Source organism: Artemia franciscana, chromosome 6 (assembly GCF_032884065.1).
Source record: "Artemia franciscana chromosome 6, ASM3288406v1, whole genome shotgun sequence".
In the NCBI taxonomy this organism is placed as follows: Eukaryota; Metazoa; Arthropoda; class Branchiopoda; order Anostraca; family Artemiidae; genus Artemia; species Artemia franciscana.
The window spans coordinates 27,675,961-27,698,990 of record NC_088868.1 but is presented as its reverse complement, the minus strand read 5'-3'; the positions used below and the strand labels follow the sequence as shown (position 1 = coordinate 27,698,990).

Here is a 23,030-nt window from a genome sequence, read left to right as displayed (position 1 = left end):
TTTTTCAAATTTTCCATCCCCCTTTTTTGGAAATATAATATAACCCTCTCACAAGGTTCGACATGTGCACGCCATACCTATAATACAAAATTTTGACTAAAACATTTGAGGCCAAATCTGTATAATTCAAATTTATATAAAATCAGTTCGACTTGGCCACTCCTGTCGTATCCCTCTTTTGGTACATTCTTCTCTGCTTTTTTGACAGTGTTTTCAATTTCAACGTATTCTTAATCGCTTGGACAGTCTCTCCTCTTCTATCATTAATTTCCTTCCTTTGACTATTTAACTGCTGTCTTTTCCTCAACTCTTCAATTTTAATTCGCTTTTCTTCCTTTTTCCTATCTTCCAAAAGCTTTATCCTTAATCTCTCGATTTTATTCTTTTCATATTGTTCTCTTGATGACTTTAATCCCTTGTCCTTGCAATTATTTTTAAATCTTTCTTTTGGTTCACGCCAAAATCGCCCAGAAACGTTTTTCCCACGCGGGACTATAAGGGGTGCAACAAAACGTATACAATTACCAGTAGTACTACCAAGCTTGGAAACAGGTTCATCAACTACTTTACACGTCATCACTTGATTTTCAGTATTATGAAGATTCTCCTTCTCTTTTTCTTCAAAATTTGATTTTTCACTTTCATCAACGCTACGAGTAGAGACAGACAAATTTGCTTCTTTTTCTTCCATATATGCATCCTCACCAACTTTTGTGTCACTACAAAAACGTATTTCTGGTTTACCAGTTGTTGTGATTATATGTTTTGCAACCAATAATTCTACAGATGACCTAATTTCCGGAATTGCTTCATTGTTTGTTTTAATTTTATCGTTTTCTCTTGTCTTTTCAGTTTCTGGACTTTCATCTGCTTTGTTTTTACAATTTTCTTCTGTCATTTCATGTCTTTTTGCAATAGTAGAATTCAACTCTGCACATTTTACTTGTTGTGCTTTATTTTTCGTCCCTTTCTCTTCAAGATTTAATTTTTCATTTTCATCAGCACTAAGAGAAAAGCCAGACAAATTTGCTTCTTTTTCTTCCATGTGTGAATCCTCATTGACTTTTCTATCATCACTAAAAGCTTTTTCTAGTTTATCAGTTGTTGTGATTGTATATTTTTCTATCACTAATTTGTCAGAAAATATAATTTCTGGAACACCAATCTCTTTAAGCTGACTTTTTTCTCTTGTTTTTTCAATTTTTAGACTTCCATCTGCACTTTTTTTATTATTTTCTTCTGCTATATCAAATCCTTCAGTGCTAGGAGGGTTCAGCACCTCACCTTTTAGACACTGTACTTCATTTTCTGTCCCTTTCTCTTCTAAATTTAATCTTTCATTTTCATCAACACTCAGAGAAAAGCCAGTCAAATTTACTTCTTGTTCTTCCATATACGTATCCTCAGTAACTTTTTCATCATCACAAGAACCAATATCTGGTTTATCAGTTGTAGTGATTACATGTTTTTCAACCATACATTTGACAGATGACACAATTTCTGGAATGGCTTCAGCAACGTTTTTAAGCTGACTTTTATATTTTGGCTTTCCAATTCCTGAACTTTCATCTGCTTTATCTTCATGGATTTCTTCCACCATTTCGAATCCTTTTGTATTAGTAGTAATCAATTCCTCCCCTTTCACAGACTGTGATTCACCACCACTTATTCTTTCTGGCTCATTTTTGGACAAGTCATTGCTGCTTGCACTTGCTATTAACTCAATCTCGGAAACCTCTTTAATTGTCTCCTGAACAATAGCAACTGGTCGAACTTCTTCTGACAAGACTTCAAGATCAGGCTCTGCTGAAACTTTCAAAGACCTTCCTCTTAATCGAGGTGTTTCTATTCCACCTACACCACTATCCAAGCCTAAATCAACACTAGCTAATCTACGACTGGATCTTCTAGTCACAGGTGTTGCTAACTTTCCTGTAGATGACTCATCAAGTGATTGGGTTGAAGTAGTTCGCCGGCGCTTACTTGGAGTATCATTGCTTAACACCGACTTGCTTCGCACTGCTTCTTTTGCTGGAAATTGTTTTGGTTCATTTTCAGTTTTGCCATCAACCTTACTTCGAGTTATTCTTTTTTCTGTTTTTTGGTTCCCATCTGCTGAAGAGTTATTTTCTGATTCCATTTCACTATCATTTCTGTTTCTAGATATTCTTCCTCTTGTAACCTTACTTTGTGATGAACTACTCTCTGATCCTGAAACCTCAACTTTATTAGGAGCTTCTGTTACATTTTGACTACCTCGCAGTCTTGTGGAACGACGTATGGGTGTTTCTGTACTAAGGTCATCAGCAATTGACACTTCAGAATCATTTCTCCTACGTGTAACTACCATCTACAAAGATAAATATTTTTTAATGAAAAGAAAAAAAAATCCTACTTCAACAACTTTTAAATAGGACAAGAGTTTCTCAGGCCCAGTCAGGAAACATTTTTAAGGATTAAGAAACTTTTAAATGAGATTGGAGCTTTTCACGGACAGTCAGGAAATATTGTTAAGAATTAAGCAAATTTTGAATTTGACGGGGGTTTCAATAAAATGAAAGATAGTGAGCAATTCATGAAATAAAAGCACAACTTACTTGCTATTGCTATGGGGGTTAAGGATAACAGTATAGAATTTTTTTTTCGTCAGTCAGGGCCTAGAATAATTTGGGGTCATACTTTAAATTAAGACGGGGATGGCAGGCTTCTTAATATTTTGGGGTCTTCAACTAGGACTAGAATTTTCACTATTATTGACATTGTTGATTTATTCCCAAAAGTCTGGATTAGTACAAATATTTAGATACATCACAACGCTACAATAAGAAGCCTTCACACCACAGGATAACATCCTGAAGGCTTGCTTTCTAAATGTTGTCAATGTTTTTTCGTTTTGGCAACAACATCAACAACCATGGTCTGATTCTTGGACTTAGTGGTGTTCTAAGGGGCACCATTCTTGGCCTAATACTATTCAACTTATATGTAAACAATTCCTAAACTCCTATTCAGAACCATTTAACTATCTTTGCTGAGAACTTAAATTTATTTTTCCCAGCTGGAGCTTTGCTGATTGCTTATAATGAACTACCACTTCAAGCTTTATTTTTCAAGCACCAGGAGACCAAGCTTCAATTGCAGAAAGATAGTTTTTTAATCTCTTTAACAAAATAAGTTTCTTTTATCATTTACAAGTGCAGCAAATTCTTACAAACAAAAATACAGACTTCGAAAGTCTACCTGATTTGGAAATGAAACAAATACAAAATTGTGACAGATGAATTCGGTCACAACTTGCTCATAAGTCCTCTCTTGGAGCCATGCAGAGCAGAATGAAGAAGTTAGGTTGCATTCAAAAAGGGTTAGGTAAGAGTCAGCAATTATGCATTTCATAAGCATTACAACCATACTAGTGAATCTGATGTAGTATATAATTAGTAGTGTCATCTGTCCATTCTTTTTAGCTTTTAATTAAAAAAAACAAGTTTATTTTTTAAATTCAAGTAAGGAGTGACATTAAAACTTAAAATGAACAGAAATTGTTCCGTATATGAAAGGGGGTGTCCCCTCCTCAACATCCCGCTCTTTATGCTATAGTTTGACTCTTTCTCACAACTTTACTTTTTAAAACAATAAAAAATTTTAGCGTAAAGAGTGAGGCGTTGAGAAGGGGACAACCCTTTCATATATGGAATAATTTCAGTTCCTTTTAAGTTTTAATGTCACTCCTTACTTGCAGTTAAAAAACAAACTTGTTTTTTATTGAATTTCTGAACGTTTTTGAATTAATGCATGTTTTGATTTCGGATCACCGTACATGAATAATTAAAACGAAATTTGCATTTTTTTTTTTTTTTGGCTAAATGGCTTTCTCAGTTTTGATCAGATGATTTTAATAAAAAAAGGAGTAGGGGGAGGAGGCCTAGTTGCCCACCAATTTTTGGTTACTTAAAAAGGCAACTAGAACTTTTTATTTTTTACAAACGTTTTTATTAGTAATAAATATACATAACTTACGAATCAACTTACATAACAAACTTCTATATTTGTGTATTTTTATTATATATATGAGGGGGTTCGCCCCCTTGTCAATACCCTGCTCTTTACACTAAAGCTTGAATTTTGACCCAATTCTTCAAGAATGACCCCTGAATCAGAAAGGCCACAAATAAATAGTTGAAATTACTAAAAATACTTGAGCATAAAGAGCAAGGTATTGTGGAGGAGACGAACCCCCTTATATACGTATTAATTTCTGTTCGTTTTAGGTTTTAATGCTGCTCCTTACTTCCAGCTGAATTTTTTCTCTCTTTTTTTTACAAGGCTAGAAAATCATGTGGCCCATTCATGGAAAATTTCTTCCCTCATGATAAATTCTTTCATGGAAAGATCCTCACACGTAACCCTCCCCCCCCTCAACGCAAAAAAAATCAAGCGGGGGATTAAGTCATCCCGAAAGACATAATTATTAGGTTTTTTTGCTCTGCTGTACAAAAGGGCTATCTCAAATTTTGATCCGGCGACTTTAGAAAAAAATGAGAGTGGGAGGAGGCCTAGGTGCCCTCCAATTTTTTGGTTAATAAAATGCACTAAAATTTTTATTTCCGCCAGAACGAGCCCTCTCGCGACATCCTAGGACCACTGGGTCAATACAATGACCCCTGAAAAAAAAAAAAATGCATGATCTGTCTCCTGGCCAAAAATACAAAATTAGACGTTTCTGTATAAGAGCTTGATACTTCAACTGATTTTAGCTCTCCTCACATAAATGATTCAAATGAACTTTGCATACTAATTCTTTTTGACTCTATTTTACTTTTCTATTACTGCTATTACTACTTTTAATTCTATGACTTTTAGGGGGTGTTTCCCCCTATTTTCTAAAATAAGGTAAATTTTCTCAGGCTCGTAAATTTTGATGACAAAGACTGAATTTGATGAAACTTATATATTTAAAATCAGCATAAAAATCCGATTCTTTTTATATATCTTTTAGTATCGAAATTCCGTGTTTTAGAGTTTCGTTTACTATTGAGCCGGGTCGCTCCTTACTACAGTTGTTTAACACGAACTGTTTGATAACTGGGACAAATCCAGATTGACTACTCCCTCTCAATTTATTAACATGCCAGTACAATATTTTATTATTATACAATCTAGCTGCATCTTCCAAATCATTTGCAATTTTGTCCATGGCCTCCAAATAACACCTCCTTAGTTCATACTTCCATACTTTCTCTACTTTCTTTACATTCCTTTTCTTTTTATGATCTATCACTCAGATAATTCGGGTACAAGCCCCTTCTCCTCTCCATTAAACATAGGCGAAAGCTTAACTTTCTTTCCTAAGACACCATCAGTAACTTCATAAATTGTTTATCTAAAATTATTCCAATTCTTTTCCATATTGTCAAATTTTAAACTCAAATTTACTATTCAAATGTTCCTGGAAAGGTTCTCTCAAATTCTCATCATGGAGTCAAAACAGAGCTGAAAAGTAATTTAATGGTTTCAAAGTAGAGGCCAACAATGTACCACACAAGTGAGCCAGTTTGATGCTTTTACAAAATATAACATTTGCTACCATTCTAAGAGGATTTAGCAACCCCTCCCCTCCTCTAATATCTATGTATAGATAAATTATCAGAGGTGATTACTTTGCAATGAAAACGATAATTAATAATTTGGTTCCAATTCAAAAGTCTTCTCAGATGTTATAATTGATAATATTGCAATTGCATCCCAGACCCCTCCCCCCTCTAATTCCTGTATGCCGTATTTGGCTATATACAAAAGTTTGCTAGTTTTGCTGAGTTTCAGTTTCCCCAAAAGAAAATGAGCTTTCAGAACTGATATTTATAAATACACTAATGTTAACACTAATTGAAAATTGTTAATTTTTCAAAGTGTTTTGTTTTTGGGAGCACAACTATGATGTAGCAATAACTATAGACTTATTTAGAAAGTTATAAATGGAAAACAACATAGTACTGCTTACTCATCCTTTAGCTAGCAAATAAATCAAGGTACTTATTTAGTGGGTACTCTCTCCAGAAGAAACAGTACAAAATTCTGAAACAGCCTTAAAACATTTGAAAGCAGTTGCAGCAATGGTGATTATTAAATTTGGAACAAGCACTGAATGGAAATTGAAGATTTGTTTATTTTTCTATTTGATTTCTACCAAATAGTTTAAAGCTACATTTCTTTCTAACACTGTATAGAAAGCAGTTCTGACGTTAACCAATAATATTATAAATAATTTTACAATAGTGGGCCAACATTCTGGAAGTTTTGCTTTTATGCCACAAGGTTTGTTACCTTAAATTGTAGTTTGGAGTTCCTTGTAAAGCTCAAGAATATATAATCAATAAGTTGTTTCAGTGCTGTTTAGTGATAAGGCACAAAAAATTCTCAGTCAAGTTTCCACTCCATCAAAGACCACTCATTATCAAGCCTTTGCTTAAAAATATCAACAGAGTCAGCAGTAACTCTATCTCCAGAGAGTTTACTACAATCCTTGGCAACTCTATAGAGGAAATGAATTAAGTGCAGACTCAGGTTTGGGTACACTACTTTACAAGTTTCAGCCAATGACCTCTGGTTCTTAAATTGGGACTAACACAAGAAACAACACTGACTTTCATTAGTTGATTAATTGGTAGATCAGAATGACATTGCTTCTTCCTCTCCAATGTACAAGAGTGGACCATTTAAATTTAGTTAGACTTGCAGGGTAACAAAGTTCCTGCACACCAGATAATATTTTAATGGCACATATGTCTTTCTTAAAATACAGGGAGGCTAGAGACATTCCAGCTTTGTGCTTGGGATGGATCCTTTCTTTATACAGAAGACATATGACTTGAGGTAACAAATAGAAAGTGAGCTCAAGCACCTCATTTTTCAGTGATTTTGCTATATATATATATATATATATATATATATATATATATATATATATAAATAAGTTGTCTGTGTGTGTGTGTGTTGAGTGACGTCATGTTTGTGTGTTGACTGACGTCATTATAAGGATTGAGCTGTATGTGTCATGAAGTTGTTTGCCGACTGACGTCATGTTTGTAAACTGATGAAATTACATACCGGGACACCGGGACACAGGGAATATAAATGACGACCAGGAACCTCAAAGAGAAATTACAGACTGGGACACCCGGACACAAATCACGACCAGGACACAGGGAATATAAATGATGACCGGGACACAGGGACACAACTACAACAGGGACGCCGGGGGCAAAGGCGGGATATATAAATGACGACCGGGACACAGGGATTGTTCAAATAGAAATTACAGACCGGGACACAAATGACGACTGGGACACCCGGACACAAATCACGACCAGGACACAGGGAATATAAATGATGACCGGGACACAGGGACACAACTACAACAGGGACGCCGGGGGCACAGGCGGGATATATAAATGACGACCGGGACACAGGGATTCTTCAAATAGAAATTACAGACCGGGACACAAATGACGACTGGGACACCGGGACACAGGGAATATAGATGATGACCGGGACACTCAAAGAGAAATTACAAACTGGGATACCGGGACACAAATGACAACCGGGACACAGGGAATAAAAATGACGACCGGGACACAGGGACACATCATTAGAATAATGAGGTATAGATCTGATTGTTTTTCCCAAATCTATGGATTGTTTTTCCCATGGACAATTATATGTTGCATGTTCAAGAGTCAGTAAACCTGACAATCTATTTATATGCACAGACAATGGGACAGCAAAGAATGTTGTAATTCGCATGTTTTATGTAGTTAAGAACATATATATATATATATATATATATATATATATATCTCTATTCACAGGTGGGACACAGGGACACAACTACAATGGCGCGTAACGACTTACGCGCGGGGGGGGGGGCTTGGGGGGCCGCGAAGCGCCCCACCAACTAGGTGTTGGGGTGGCGCAAAGCGCCACCCCAACAGGTAGTATATATATATATATATATATATATATATATATATATATATATATATATATATATATAAAGAACATTGATTCTCAAATGTTTGATAGGAACTGGTCAATTTATATGTACAAAACCTGAAGTTTGTCTCTTCACTGGAGAACAAGTGCAGAATTAAATCTTTAAGGCATTAATTTCTTAAAGTTGAAACACAATTTGCAGAGACCTACTGTAAAATGACACTTAATTAAATTTCCATCAAAATTCTGCATTACAGGATTTTTATGGCTGTTGATTACAAGGTTAATATTGCAATACCCTTTCATCAAGAAATATCTGCAAAAAGTAAGTGAGTAGACATGATGATTTAATATGCAACACTTTTAGAAGCCTTGGGTGTAAATCATCAGATAACATTGACAAAGACTATAGGTTCAACTTTTTTAGGCATGTTTCTACATCTACCCTAGTGACTATAATTTGAGGCATAGAGGTCATGATAATATAGGCGGGGTGGCCTGTAAGAGGACTTAACTCCATGCCTTGGTAAATTTTGTGTGGTGATTCTTATTGTGTATGTTCTGGTTACATAGTCTCCAAAACACACAGCTTACTGAAAGCTGTGTATTTTGATCTTGATATAGACATTATAAGTGTTTGTAAAATTTACCCTAAAAATTCAGTGTCAAAATTGGAAGAATCTCAAGTCCAGATCCCTGGATTCAGTCTGTGTAGCAATTTGAATAAACCTGAGTGTTCAAGAGGAGTAACAATATATTGCAGAACTGGACTGAGAGCTCAACTTTGCCTTAATCTTTTAATTATTCTTATAGTAGTTGGGTTGAGTATGTTTGTTTGAAACTTTACATTGGATCTGAATCATTTGTAATAGGTGTTGTTTACCATAGTCTGCCTGTCCCTGATCAATATATATCACACCTAGCAGTATCTAAGAAGATATCTAAGATGAACACCCATGAATATTCAACAGTTTTTTTGTTTGAAGATTTTAGCAAGCCTAATGTTAAGTGGGTTGAAGGTATAGGATTCCCCTCTGAAAGTAGACCCTCCTGTGTCACTACTAAATCCCTCACTGACAACCTATTAACACAGATTATTGACCAACCAGCATATCTCAGGCAACAGCAACAAACCTCCTTACTAGACTTAGTTGTAGCAAATTACCCAGAACAAACCATTTCGACTTCCTATATCCTATCACCTTGCAAGTAGAAGCAGTGACCACATTTGTATCTTGACTGAGATAGAGGTGAACTTCAAGAAGGAAAATAAAGTGAAAAAATCCTTTACAGATTATGAATTAATACAGCAGGACCTGTCAAAGACAAAATGGGGAGTTTGGTTGACAGTGGTAACATAGAAATAAGCTGGGAGGCATTTAAGACAATAATCATAGCTACAGAAAAATAAGCATACATGGGTAAACTCGTTGCCCCTGCCTAAAACCTCCCCTTCTTGTTCAAAGAAGTCATAAGGGCTAAAAGGAAGAAGAAAAGAGAATGAACCAAACATGTAAAGTGCAGATGGGACAACCATAACGACATCTTCAAGAAATGGAGAAACAGGCTAAAAAATTTGACTCAGAAGATTATAGAAAACCATGGAGGCATTTGCAGCTGACACAAAGCAGAATCCAAAGGGGTTCTGGCACCATATCTTAGCAGCTAATCCCTCTAGACGTGATATCCCTCAGAGACTAAAGAAATACTAGATTTATAAAAAAGGCATCAAGTGGTATGTTCACTTAATTAGTAAGTCAATAATATGAACTGCCATATATTTACTCATTTATTTGCACATTAGGGACGGGGGAGGGGGGTAAAGTATAGCAGGAATGTCAGTAAGGAAAGAATGCTCCATTAGACTAGGACTAGTATGCACTAACATTATTCATCCCATCCCTGAACCTATTCCTGAAAGTTTCATTTTCCTAACTTAGCCCCTTTCTGAGATGGTCACTAAATGGCCCTGCCAAAGGTCACTAAACTAGAATTTGTTTTCAGCTTCACAACTTTGCTCAATCCCAATTTATAAGGTTTTAAAGATATGCAAATACATTTCTTAAATTTGAAAAAAAACAAACATTGATATGGCTCAGAATTCTACTCAAATAACAAGAATTGCATTTTCAGAACTAAAGGCTGAGAAAAAGCAACTGGTAACTGAAAATTAAGGTAAAATGTTGTTTTGTCAAAAAATTTTTGTTAATCTCCTATAAACTTCCAGAATTTTATCTCACAAATGTAAATTGATAACCAGATCATTGCTGGACAATACCCACAAAGAATAGCGCCAGTGATATTTACCATCCCCAACATGATGATAAAAAAGGAAATCCCTAGAATATCCTTTTTGAAATAGGGGATGATTCAGTACCAAATCAGGGAGGACAGAGAGGAGTGAGCAAAGCTTGTGAAAGAACTAAAGGACCAGCTGCAGAATGGTGAAAAAGACCTTGTTATCCATAAGGGTTGCATTGTCCCAAAAAACCAGCAGTGAGTGGGGTTGGGAGTTTTCCCTTCCCCACTAGTGTAAATAGATCTGATAGTTCAAAATATTTAGACTTTAGTGACAATAGAGGTACAGATTTGGAAAGAGATAAGGCATCCACAAGTTATGAAGATGCCCAAACAGCTAGTGAAATAAGTGATAGTAGTCCAAGTGATCTAGTAAAAAACATTAAAAGTCATCACTCTAAGTTTCTCCAAGTGCTGAGCACAAACATAGACTACTTGCCAAACAAACTAAGAGTTACAGATCATAGCAGCAAAAAATGATTATGATGTCATTTGTGTAGCTGAAATTAAGCCAAAGAATACAAATAGCCCCTTGGACAATGCACACATTGGAATTGCTGGATATTTCCTATTTACAAATTTACAAGATGACCTGACCAGAGGAACTGCAGTCTATGTGAAGGCAACCTTATTGGTAAGCAGAAGCTCTCTTAATAAAGTTTTGGATTGGGTTGAATATTTAGCTATAGAGGTTGTGCTAACCTGAGAAAGTCGAGTTTTAGCCACTTTTTACTGGAGCCCAAGTTGCCCAAATCTAATAGAGTCTGAATTGGCACTTTTTAGGGCCCTGCAGTTGCTACAAGATAAGAAGCCAAAGAACCTTTTAATAATTGGGGATTTTAACCTTCCTCAAGTCAGCTGGGTTGATGGCTTAGGGTATTTCCCCCAGTATCATGAGGGTCATATCTTAAATCACATTTGCCAGCAAGATAAGGTGGTAGATCCTCCTGTAGGTTCTTGCTGGTGGTGAGTGATGTAATTATATTGGCTTAGCTTCCCAGTCCAGCCTCCACTCAGCCCTCACCCAGTCCCCGTTGACTCCAGCCTTGAAGGAGTGGGGAGTCTCAGCTTGGATGGTAGACTCAGATAGGCTATTCCAGAGGGGGACCACCTGAATGGAAAAGAAGCCACATCGTTCCCTTCTCCAGTATCCAGGCAGGTGAAGCTTCAGACTATGACCTCTTGTGTTATTAGCCAGGGAGGGGATGGAGATCTGGTTCAGGTGACCAGATTTGAAAATTTTGTGTGCCATGATCACATCTCCTCTATATCTTTGATACATGAGGGTTGGAAGTCTCAGAGACCTTAGGTGATCCTGGTAAGGGGCTTATTTAAGCCACTGACCAGTTTGGTTGCTCTCCTTTGGACACTTTCAAGGGCTCCTGTGTCCATTTTATTTTGGGAAAAAGGCCAAAGTCAAGCCAAACTCAAGGTGAGAACAGACAAGGGATTTATAAAGTTTTGTAACCACACATGACTTTCTGGTTACAAAAGGGTGCTTAATGAGTCCAAGAGCTCAATTAGCTTTTGCAACCTGAGCCTGATCTGTTGAAATACCAACAAGGTTCAGAGATGGACAAATACCCTTGCTACTTGACCTGGTAATCACAGACAACCCAGATCAAATTCTAAGCATTGATCATTTACCACCAATTGGTGCAAGTGATCATTTGTCTCTTAATAACTCTCCAACTGTCACCACCCTCCTCCAACCATATTTGCAAAAGATATATTGATTATGAGAAAATTTGTAAGGAACTAAGGAGAATGCAAAATGGCAACTGGGAAGCACTGTTTGAGCACAAGTCAAGCAATGACAGCTGAAATCTCTTCCAGGAAATAATGCTAAAGCATGAGGAGACATGTACCACTGTCTCATATATCAAGAGACCACACACCCTACCTTACTTGACAAAGTCCATAAAATGGGAAATGAACAGATACTGGGCAAAATACAGGTGAACCAATTCTCAAGAACAATACTATAAATTAAAAAAAGCAAGGAATAGAATGAGAAAGATTACACAATATTCTATAAAAAAAACATGAAGATATCATTGCTACAGAAACTAAAACTAATCCAAAGAAGTTCTGGAACTATGTATCATCAGCAAAGCCAAGACAAAATTCCATTCCCTACCTAACCATGTCATCTGGCAAAATCACCAATCATGCAGATATAGCAGAAACCTTAAATAAACAATATTCCTCAGTCTACACTGTAGAAAACTCTAGAAACATCCCAGATATCTGGGAATATCCTGTCAATGTAACAATGCCAATGGTTGTCATTTTTGAGTCAGATGTCCAAAAACAACTGAAAAAGTTGAAAGGACCAGACAGTATACAACCAAGGCTACTCAAAGAGACTGCTGAACTCATCCTCACCTTTAGCAGAAATTTTCAAGAAATCACTAGAGGAAAAAGCTGTCCCCTCTGACTGGAAAAAAGCTACTGTTATACCGTAACACAAGAAAGGCTCCAAAGACAAAGCTGAAAATTATAGGCCAATAAGTCAAGCATCAGTAACTTCAAAGATTCTTGAGGGAATCATAAACAATGCAGTAACTTAGCACTTGATATACAAAATCATGTCTCCAAATCAGCATGGTTTCTGAAATGGCCATTCCACAGACACAAACCTAATACAGTCATGCAATGAAGTCACCAAACTACTGGGAAAAGGGACACCTGTGGACATGATTTTGTTGGATCAAGCAAAAGCATTTAACAAAGTTGCACACCTAAGGCTGAAAAGAAAGCTTCAAGCTTGTTGTATCTACTCAGACATCATTGAATGGATTGTAGACTTCCTGGGAGAACAAACCCAAAGAGTTGCTGTTATTAATCATAAAGGAGTACATGTGCTATTATCACCTATACCTGTTCTTGGCAGATTTCGCCAAGGAGCCATGCTTGGGCCATCACTTTTCAATATATATATCAATGATGCTCCTGAAATACTCCAAAACCTTCTCACACTCTATGTAGATGATTCTAAGCTCATCCGGGCAGCATCATCTTGGGTGGAGGCTGCCTCAATCCAAGCCAATCTCAACAAGCTGGATGACTGGGCTAGACAATGTCTACTTGAATTTAATTCAAGTAAATGTAAAGTTTTACATTTTGGCAATAAAAATCAAAAAAATATTTACACCATGCAAAACCAAATAACTAGTCAAAGGGAACCCCTAGTTGCAGTTACAGAAGAAAGAGACTAGGGTGTCATAGTTGACTGCCAGTTAAAGTTTTGAAGTCACACTGAAAAGATTGTAGCTAGCACAAACTGCACTTTAGGAACAATTAAATGAACATTCATGATTAGATCTCCACAAACAATCATCAAGCTATACAAGAGTCTTGTCAGACAAAGGCTAGAAACTGGCATGTCAATTGTATCTTCCTTCTATGAAGTGGACAAGGACATGATAAAGAAAGTACAGAGGAGAGCAATAAAGATAGTAGATGGGTGACAACATCTTCCTTACCCAATGAGACTGCAAACTCTGAACTTATGCAATGTGACTAACAGAAGAAAAAGGGGTGACATGATTAACACTTACAAATTGATTCACAACAATCCAATTCATGGTCTCTTCTTCATCAATTCATCACAGTGGACAAGGGGCCATTCTAAGAAGCTCATAAAGGTCAACACTCAGAGGAGGGAATGGCATCACTGTGGAACTCCTCGAGCAATCATGATGTATCCAGTAAGACCATCAAAGAATTCAAAGTCTTACTTGACAAGGAGTAGAGCAATAAGGAATGGAGGCTGGAATAGGACACCTTGGAGTCCCAGACCAGAGCACAAACCCTAGTCAATAAAACCAACTTGATATTCAAAACTATTCTGAATCAATCCACATGGCAATTTTTGAAGAAATGCTCAGCAATGCTACAGGATTGAAAATCCTTCAATTGCTCTAAGTTGCAATTTAAGGCAACATTTTACATCAATTTTCAGTTACCAGTTGCTTTTTCTCCACCTTTAGTTCTGAAAATGCAATTCCTGTTATTTGAGTAGAATTTTGAGCTAGCCTAGCCTATATCAATATTTTTTTTTCAAAATTTAGGAAATGTATTTGCATATCTTTAAAACCTTATAAATTGGGATTGAGCAAAGTTGTGAAGCTGAAAACAATTTTATTGTACTTCATTAAAGCAGAAGATATATTTTGCAAAGTTTCCTTTTATAACACATATTTTTAAAGGTCATCAAAGGTCAGGACTCTCTAGAGGGACAGGGAGTGGAAGTAGGTGCTTCAGAATACCATCCTGTTACATACTTTAGCCTTTAGACCCATCCCTGAAAGTTTCATTTTCCTAACCTAACCCCTTTTCAAGATAGCCCACTAAACTAGAATTGTGCCATTATGGTAAAGTCTAACCCCTTTCCAAGTCACTAAACTACAATTTTACCGATCTATTTTGCAAGGTTTCACTTTTATAACACACATATTTTTAAAGGTCAGGACCCTCTAGAGGGGGAGGGAGAGGAGTTAGGTACTTCAAAATACCTTCCCTGACATACTTTGGCCTTTAGACCCATCCCTGAGTAGTTTCATTTCCCTAAAACCACTATTCTGATTCTGCTTAATCAGATAAGCTTTCAGTGTTAAACAGTTTTGATACCTTTAAAAACTTGAAGCGAGGTCCAAGAAAGGTCTTTTCATCTGTTTCTTCATAGAAAGTAACTATTAACAAGAAATCCGTTAAAATCTGCGCTTTGTGGATTCCGTACAAAAATGCAGACCCATCTACCCTGTGGTTCCACATGCTGCGGATTGCGAAAAAAATGTTGCGGATTTGCGAATACCACAAAGATCGTTTTTGTGATTTTGCAGGAAAACACAAATCTGCATGCATTGAAAAATTTTAACACTTACGGAAAGCGCATGCGGATTAGAAACTGTAAAAAAATTAATACTTAAAAAATGGAAACTATAAAAAAAATTAATAATAGCAATTTGATTTCGAGAATTGCTGTTCAACAAAAGCCATAATGACCACCATAATAAAATTCAACTAGTCAAGGCGTGAGAACAAGTTTATAAGAAGCCTGAACTATCAGGAACAACTATACTTTAAAACCAAGCTGAGAAATTTGGCAGAATATCAAGAATACATTCAAGTTTACACAGATGGCTCAAAGACAGAAACAAATTGCAGTTGTGCAGTAGTTGTACCCTCCCAGAACCTGTCTCTTTCCTACCGTTTACCCCCCAACCTGACAATTTTCTCTGCAGAGCTTATGGCAATTAAGTTTTCACTTTAAGCCACATCAAGCCAAACGTTGAGAAAACATCACAAGTATATTGTCTGCAGTGATTCACTTTCAGCTCTGGATTACCTCTCACACCAACAACACCAAGCAAGATATGTTGCCATTGAGATTGAAAATTTGGTTACTCAACTTGCAAAAAAGGGTATATTTGTTCTATTCGTATGGGTTCCAGCTCACTGTGGCATAACAGGAAACAAATTAGCAGATCAGGCTGCAAAACAAGCCTCAAAACTAGACCTGATCACTCAAACCCTTATTACTGTCCTGAATTTCTATCTTCAATCAGCTCAAAAATTTTGAAGGAAGAAGAGGCCTGGCTCCATTCTTCCCATACTCAGCTCCTTGATCTTTATGATTATAAGTAGTCATCAAAAGAAATGTACCTCACATCTCGCATCCTTTCTATTTGCCTATTTCGTCTTAGATGTGGCCATGCAAAGACAAAATCAGCATTACTCCAGTGGAAAATGGCCACATTCCCAAACTGTGACACATGTGGAGTGTATGAAGATATATGTCACATCTAAAATGGCTAGACATGATATCCTGGATAAATTAAAGGACAAGTTTATGGAAATTAAGAAAGATTACGGGACCACTGATAAAAATCTTAATATTCTTAGGAAAGCTTCGGGGTCTTGCCCTCCCTCTTCTCCCTGAAACATAAATACTATTAAGATTCCTACATTTTGCTGCATTCTGATATCATTGGTATAAATACACGGCGTTTTGTTTCCAACCTATATTCAGTAAATATTAAGTATTTTTATTATGTAGCATTTTTGGAAGTACTGCTACTAACTACTACTACTACAAATAACTCACCTCAGCACCAAAGCACCTGAGGCCGACACAGCTACGCACACTTTCTCCATCCCAATCTATTCAAAGTCTCCCTCTTTACACCCTCCCAGGAAGTTCCCATTTCCTTTAAGTCTTTCTTTAAGGCATCCTCCAACCCCAGATGAGGACGATCTACTTTCCGTTTAGCCCTAGACAGTTGGAAAAACGACAATCGTCGGCAATCTGTCATCCTTCATCCGCAGAACATGCTATAACCATCTCAAACTTTCTTACATTATAGCCCCAAAAATCGGGATTGAACCATATTTTTCGAACAGCTAACTGTTCGAAATACAGTCAGTCAGCCGTGTGCCCAGAACAATCCATAGGCAATTTCTCTGGAAAATATCTACCAAAGCTTCAGCCACTTTTTGGAGCGCCCATGCCTCGAGGCCATATTTGACCATTGTCATCGGTGTAGCTTCCAATATTTTAATCTTGGTTTGCAGATTTATCTTTTACTTTCCTTTTTTTTTAACTGTGAAAAAACTCCATGAGCCTTGGCTATTCCACTTTTAACATCCTCACTGCTCCCACCATCTTTACTAATAATACTACCAAGGTAAGTGAACCAGACCACCACATTAATCTTTTCTTTACCCAATTTCCCGGCTTAACCACAGCAGTGTTATTCTCGTACATAGCACTAACCACTTCTCACTCTTATCACCTTTCTTATAAAGCGGTTTAATTAAGGTTTTCCAAAAATCTTTAGGTACATCCCCATTCTCAAAAATCCTATTCTCAGAACCACCATACTTAAGAAACTCGTGTACCATACTATCAGCACCTGAAGCCTTATTATTTTTAATCCTTTTATTACTGTCGCTAACTCTTCCTGGGACACTTTTATTCATCGTCTATGCATCAATTACGCCCACATTCTTGTTTATACCATAGAAGTAGTATTCTTGTACGCTCACTAGTATATTTATTTTGCAGTAATTTTATTAAAGGCCATTTTGTTGTTTTCATCAAAATTTGGTTTTTGGTCACAGTTCCAAATAACGATAATGAATTAGTTATTAATACCATCCCAAAATGGCTAAACATGATATTCTGACAAAATTAAAGGAGGAGCTTGAAAGAGATGGAGATTATGGGAATACTGAAAAAAAAAACTAATTTAGGGGGAGTCTTTGGGGTCTTTCACATCTCCCTCCTCCCTGAAATCTCAAGACTTTTGCGGCTAATATAATGTGTTGCATCTTGACATCAATGGTCTATTTATGTGGCGTTTTGTTTCCAACTGTATTCAGTAAATATAAATTACGTAACATTTTTAGAAACATTTTTATTGAAATTTATTGACATTTTTATTGATCGTCTTTGGAAAATTGCATCCACGTTTTTGTTTGTAATGTGAAATAGCATTCTTATCATTTTCATTCATGATAACTGTATCATGGAACGGACCCTTCATCATTAACATTCATCAATATTTTTTTTACAAAGGAAAATAAGACGTACTAACGTAGGGTAACGCTGTGGAGGGGAATTCAAATAATGAATCAATGAAGAAACTAAAAATTTTATAATAAACAAAAATATTAACTATGTAATTCTACGTAACATTTTCTCCAATGGTTGCACCTTCATCACCCATATTAATTTTATGACCTGTAAAGTTAGCAGATCTCTGCAAACTCTTTAAAAAATGCGCCCCTTTGGGTGCAACACCCATTGTCTTATTTGGGCTTATCAGTGCTCTGTAGGCCTCATCGTCAAATACCCCTGTCTTGTATGGGGTCAGTCAGTGTTTGCCAAAACTTATTTAATGTAAGAAATTTAGTCAATCTAGACACAGGAAACCAGGGTCATACTGAGTAATAGAAACATTTCCAACCATGTTGCACTCGTAACCCTCCTAAGATTAGAGCTCCGGTTAGGCGACCTTGTCCTGAGGTTGGAAAAACTGTTGCTGTTTGACCTTATTAGCTAAAAGTTGCGCATGTATTTGCTCGAACAAATCATTACTAGAACGTTTTCATGTCTTTTTTCCATCATTATATAAAAGTGTATAATAACTTTTTTGTAGTTCATCAGAAAATTAGCCATTGATCTAGAATTGTTCGTGCAAATGAACCTTTATCTCAATCTACAATTTGAAAATCTTAGATGTCTTTCTATGACATACCAGTACGAGTTAAGAAGAGGGGGGACGAAGGTAACTATGCTTAACACAGATAAATACAACAGGCAGGGTAGGAATTACAGAAATAAATATTGACTTTGAAGAAGTTAACTAGCACACGTTTTCTTGTATAATATGCATTTCAGAAAGTGTGTAGTAACGAAGGCACAATCAAATATATTGATAAAAATGTAGATTTTCAAGGTTACTTGAGGAGAGCGCGAGATCAATTCCTCCAACCCCCTTAACAACCTTATTATAAATCGGAAAACTCCTCTTAAAGGACATTTCTTATTAAGAAAAAACTAAGACAATATATATTAGAATGCAAACGGCTTTTTTTCCCTACACGTTTTATGGAAATTACTTCATGCCTCAATCCATAAAACTGTTTTAATTCACAAAATGATTCCAAAGCTTCTATGTGGGGCAAAAATAAAGATAAGCATCTTTGTACTAAATCTGTAGTCCATTTTTACCCATTTCCCTTTCTTATTCCCCGGTGTATGAAGTTTACGTTTACACAGACTGCTACCCAATATAGACCCAAGAAATTCTAGTCCTTCACCTTCCCCAAAATCGTGGATTCGCTACATCCATACCCTACTCAGGGGTGGACCCACGATTTTTCTAAGTGAGGGTTGTATAATAGGTTGCTCCGATAAACTTGCGAACAAAGAAATATCAGCAATTTAAAGAGAACCTTAAGGTTCCCATTTTCTGTGGTGTAAATGGTGGTAAATTTAATCTAAAATCTGGTGAGGATTAAAGCTATAATAAATCTGTTGAAGTTAAAACAATATAAAAATATTGATACAAAAAATAGTAAGTTATAAAAACCAAACCGCAAGACTCGAAAACAAATCTCTGACAGTAAAAATAAATCTAAATATTGTATTTTTAGCCCTGTTGTGACAGCACAATCTTGAAATATTATTTCTATAGCCTAAACAAGTTATGATTTTAAGTTTTCCCTTCTTTTTAATACGAAATGAAGATTTTCCCCTTCAAGTTGGCTTTTGTGGCAATACGGACAGATTCTCGTGATAAATCTAAATTTAATTAAATACTTTTCGGCGGTATGCTTCATCAGTGAAAAATAACAGACACCACACAATGTAACTAAAAATTTGTTTCGAACTTGTTTGGAAAAAGCAACAGTATTAACAATTTTAACTTGTTATACTCAAATATTAAAAACCAATTCCAAACAACAACCTTAAAGTCTTACAGTGTTCCATGCCCAACCGCAGCAAGCAGTCCCAACCCCATCCCCAAACCCACCACTATGTTAGGGGGGCGGTCTCTTACCTGGATCCGACACTGACCCAACCAACATTTGTCAAAGAACCAGTGAACTGCCTTTTGCCACCCCCCCCGCAAAGCACGATAATTGATAGAAAAATAAATAGTATAGGATTTTTTCTAATTGAGTTAGAGAGGCGTGTTTAACCTAACCTTAAGCTTTCCCTTGATGTTAGGTTATTACAGTGACAAGACTTAGATTTTTTTTAATCATTATAGAATGGATTAACTTTTAGGTAGGTCTCGTGGATTACTGAAAATAAGGAACACACACTACAATTAAATATATAATGAAAAAATTTAATAAGAATCTTCAGGAACTATTAAGAATAAATTAAAACAAACTCAAAACATGATGTTTTAAAATAAACTGTGCTCATACTATTTTTATCTTAAGTTAAAATATCAGGAACAAAACAATAAATAAATATAAGCGAAATCGCCTTATTGTCGCCAGTCGAGACACTCAGATCTTGCACACCAGCCTCGTGCAAAAGCTTTAATGAAATGCATGATTGTGATTAACTTAATGAGATATGTATTAACGCGTATTAATATATGTATTAATACGTATTAATATGATTATACCGGTTAAGTATGCTAATATTGATTCAGAAAGCAATTTCATATGTAAAAATCAATTTTTTATCATCATATGAAATCAAAATGAGAAGAAAAACGCAGGAAAGATTTGTTCGCTGATCTTTTTTTGATTTCCTTAATAGCAGAAATAAAGAAAGATATCAACACACACATTGTAACAACAAACAAATTGTTATTAAACGTTAACCTTAAGGGTTAAGCAAAGCTAAAAAACACATTCAAGATATCATGTTCTAAAATTCACAGCGCTCATACTTTTTGCCAAAAGTTCTGACTCAAAATTTTGTTCTCGCCTCTTTTTATGTTGTTCAGTTACTGAATGGAAGTGTTGAAACAGGGCCTCAAAATCGATGCTCAAATTAGCAATTTCTCTTTCTTCACTTCTTGGAACATCTTTGCTGAAATATAAGGGATTAATTCTAAAAAACAGGAGAGAATGACATAAATAAGTAGGAATAGAGATATACATAACGAGAGAAGGCAGAACAAGAATTACACAAAATTCGTGACTTCTCTTTCCTCACTTATAAGAAAAAGCTTCCTATTTTACTTAAACGACCCTTGTGTTTCAAGAGTCATTCTTAAAAAATTGGGACAAACAGTCAAAGTTCCTGACAAGGAAGATTCTATCCTAGGAGCGGCATTCAAATGATAATACAACTTTTTTGCCGTATTAGTCATATTTATTTCATAATAATGCATGGTTTACAAGTCATTAACATATTTCGGCAGTGTAGAAATCCTTTTTAGGTAGTCAAGAAACCGCAGAAGACACAGCATAGAAAAACAAATACAAATGGAATTTATTCTTAAGATAAAACAATATACCCTTTGTTAATAATTGAATTATGCCAAGTGAAAATACTGATACATTCTGATCCGTAAACTGACGATTTTGTAAGACTGTGAAGACCGACAATTTTCTCAGAATGTGAAGACTCTGACACTTTTTTAAGCAGTATGCATGAGATTACTATATACGAGGCAAAATAATTTAAACAGTATCTACACCAAAGCTACAAGATGGAACATTCAATTCAATACAAAAATCTGCATTTTACAGGACATATATTCCAGCATCCGACAGCATGGGAAGATTTTTATTTTATTTAAAGTATGAAAAACATATCGTCTATTTTCAAGTATACTTATACTTTAGTTATAGGCTACTTGGTTTCTAAATGGTTCTGCTTAGTTGAATGATGCTGAATTGATGCTAAAATTGAACGCCATTTTCTCCGTTCGTTTTGTATTTATCACCGTTAGACATCTTACAAAGGTCTATTCAACTAATCTACCAACTAATATGGTCTTCTGTCCTTGAAAACACAGAGAAAAAAAATTTAATCCATAAAACAAAAAAATATTTTTGAAAGATAAAAAATGCGTTCGACAATGTTAAAAAGTATCGAAGAGACAAAATGTGCAATATACCAACTTCGACTTGCTAGTACGGCTAAAGACTCATTAACAATGAATTTTCGCTAATATCAAGAACTAGCTAGTGCTAATTTGAGCCAACAAAGTATTTCATAAGCTTTTCTAATTCGCGGAAAAATTCTATGAAAACTACTTGGCGCAAATCAGTGCAAGCTAATTCTTGGTATTGTGAATAGGCCTTAAGCTATTTTCATCTCGCCTAATTTTATTTCGTGTATATATTTTTATTATTTTCCAATCCTTCACAGTTTAAAAAGTATTTCCAAAATTACTGATGGTCTTACTACTTACCTAAGCTGGCCGGAGGACACGTGGAAAGGTACACATGCTAGTCGCCTTCTCAAAAGATGAAATACTTCAGTTTGAGGTAAAAGCATTAGAAGACCATATAATGTTTGTACCAGAGCTCTATTCTGATCAGAACGTAATAATTCAAGACGAAGGACTGAAAGAAATGACATTTAAAAAAAGAAAATCAACACAGAATTGACAGGGATTAAATAATAACAGATGATGTTTTTCACCAACTGACGCTTAAAATACTAAGCCCGAATTGCCATTTGATTGTGTTTTTTTTTAACCAGGTGCTGTAAGGCTTAGATTGTCATATGTGTGGTATTTGGCAATATGCCAGTCATATACCAGACTATAACTGTAAAAGAATCTAGAGCATACAAAAACAGACACAAATTTAAGTAAAAACTATTTTGACTTCAGGGCAAATTCTTTCAATTAGAAACATTATTTAGGCGTTCCAAAGTTTTGAACATGATTGTCGGACCTTCCGTCTATTTGAATAAAATGATTATCTCATAATTTGATCCGTGTTGGGCAGCTATTTAAAAAGGGCAATGGAGGGGGTTACCACTCCCACCCTTCAATCTCTTTTGTTTCTTACAAAGGGCACTAGAAATCTCATTTATAATCGAACAAGCCCCTCTGAGGTTCTTACGGCAACATGATTCATACGAACTGGCCAGGTGAACCAAAAAAGGAAAGACAAAATTAATACATTAAAGTCATATCAATCTTTACTTAGGCAGGGATATTGTGCTGTCTATGATAACGTCCGTCCCTTAAGCTATATTTTTTCTTTTTAATTACAGCATTGACAAATCCAGTAGAAGTCAC

General features: G+C 35.8%; 2 protein-coding genes across 2 annotated transcripts in view; both read right to left on the bottom strand.

Annotated features, from left to right (window-relative positions):
- Nucleotides 1-104: 104 nt before the first annotated feature.
- LOC136028269 (uncharacterized) lies at nucleotides 105-15,081 on the bottom strand. Its single transcript, XM_065706004.1, has 2 exons — nucleotides 14,923-15,081; nucleotides 105-2,350 (listed from the first exon to the last, which is right to left on the bottom strand). The coding sequence occupies exons 1-2, from the start codon at nucleotides 15,064-15,066 to the stop codon at nucleotides 143-145; spliced, it is 2,352 nt and encodes a 783-aa protein (XP_065562076.1). The 5' UTR covers nucleotides 15,067-15,081; the 3' UTR covers nucleotides 105-142.
- Nucleotides 15,082-20,142: 5,061 nt separating this feature from the next.
- The window catches only part of LOC136028268 (protein VAC14 homolog), a 130,441-nt gene continuing 127,553 nt past the window's right edge, over nucleotides 20,143-23,030 (bottom strand). Inside the window, exons 13-14 of the mRNA XM_065706003.1 lie at nucleotides 22,191-22,344; nucleotides 20,143-20,857 (exon numbers count right to left, since the gene is read on the bottom strand). Of these exons, the coding sequence (XP_065562075.1) occupies nucleotides 20,686-20,857; nucleotides 22,191-22,344 (326 nt within the window). The 3' untranslated portion in view covers nucleotides 20,143-20,685. The remainder of the gene's footprint in view (nucleotides 20,858-22,190; nucleotides 22,345-23,030) is intronic.

Bases quoted from the DNA above. Each gene is read 5' to 3' on its own strand.
- LOC136028269 (XM_065706004.1), bottom strand. From the start codon at position 15,066: ATGTGGAACCACAGGGTAGATGGGTCTGCATTTTTGTACGGAATCCAC. The intron at 2,351-14,922 runs GTATCAAAACTG...TTATCTTTGTAG, and splicing joins CTCGCTTCAAGTTTTTAAAG to ATGGTAGTTACACGTAGGAG.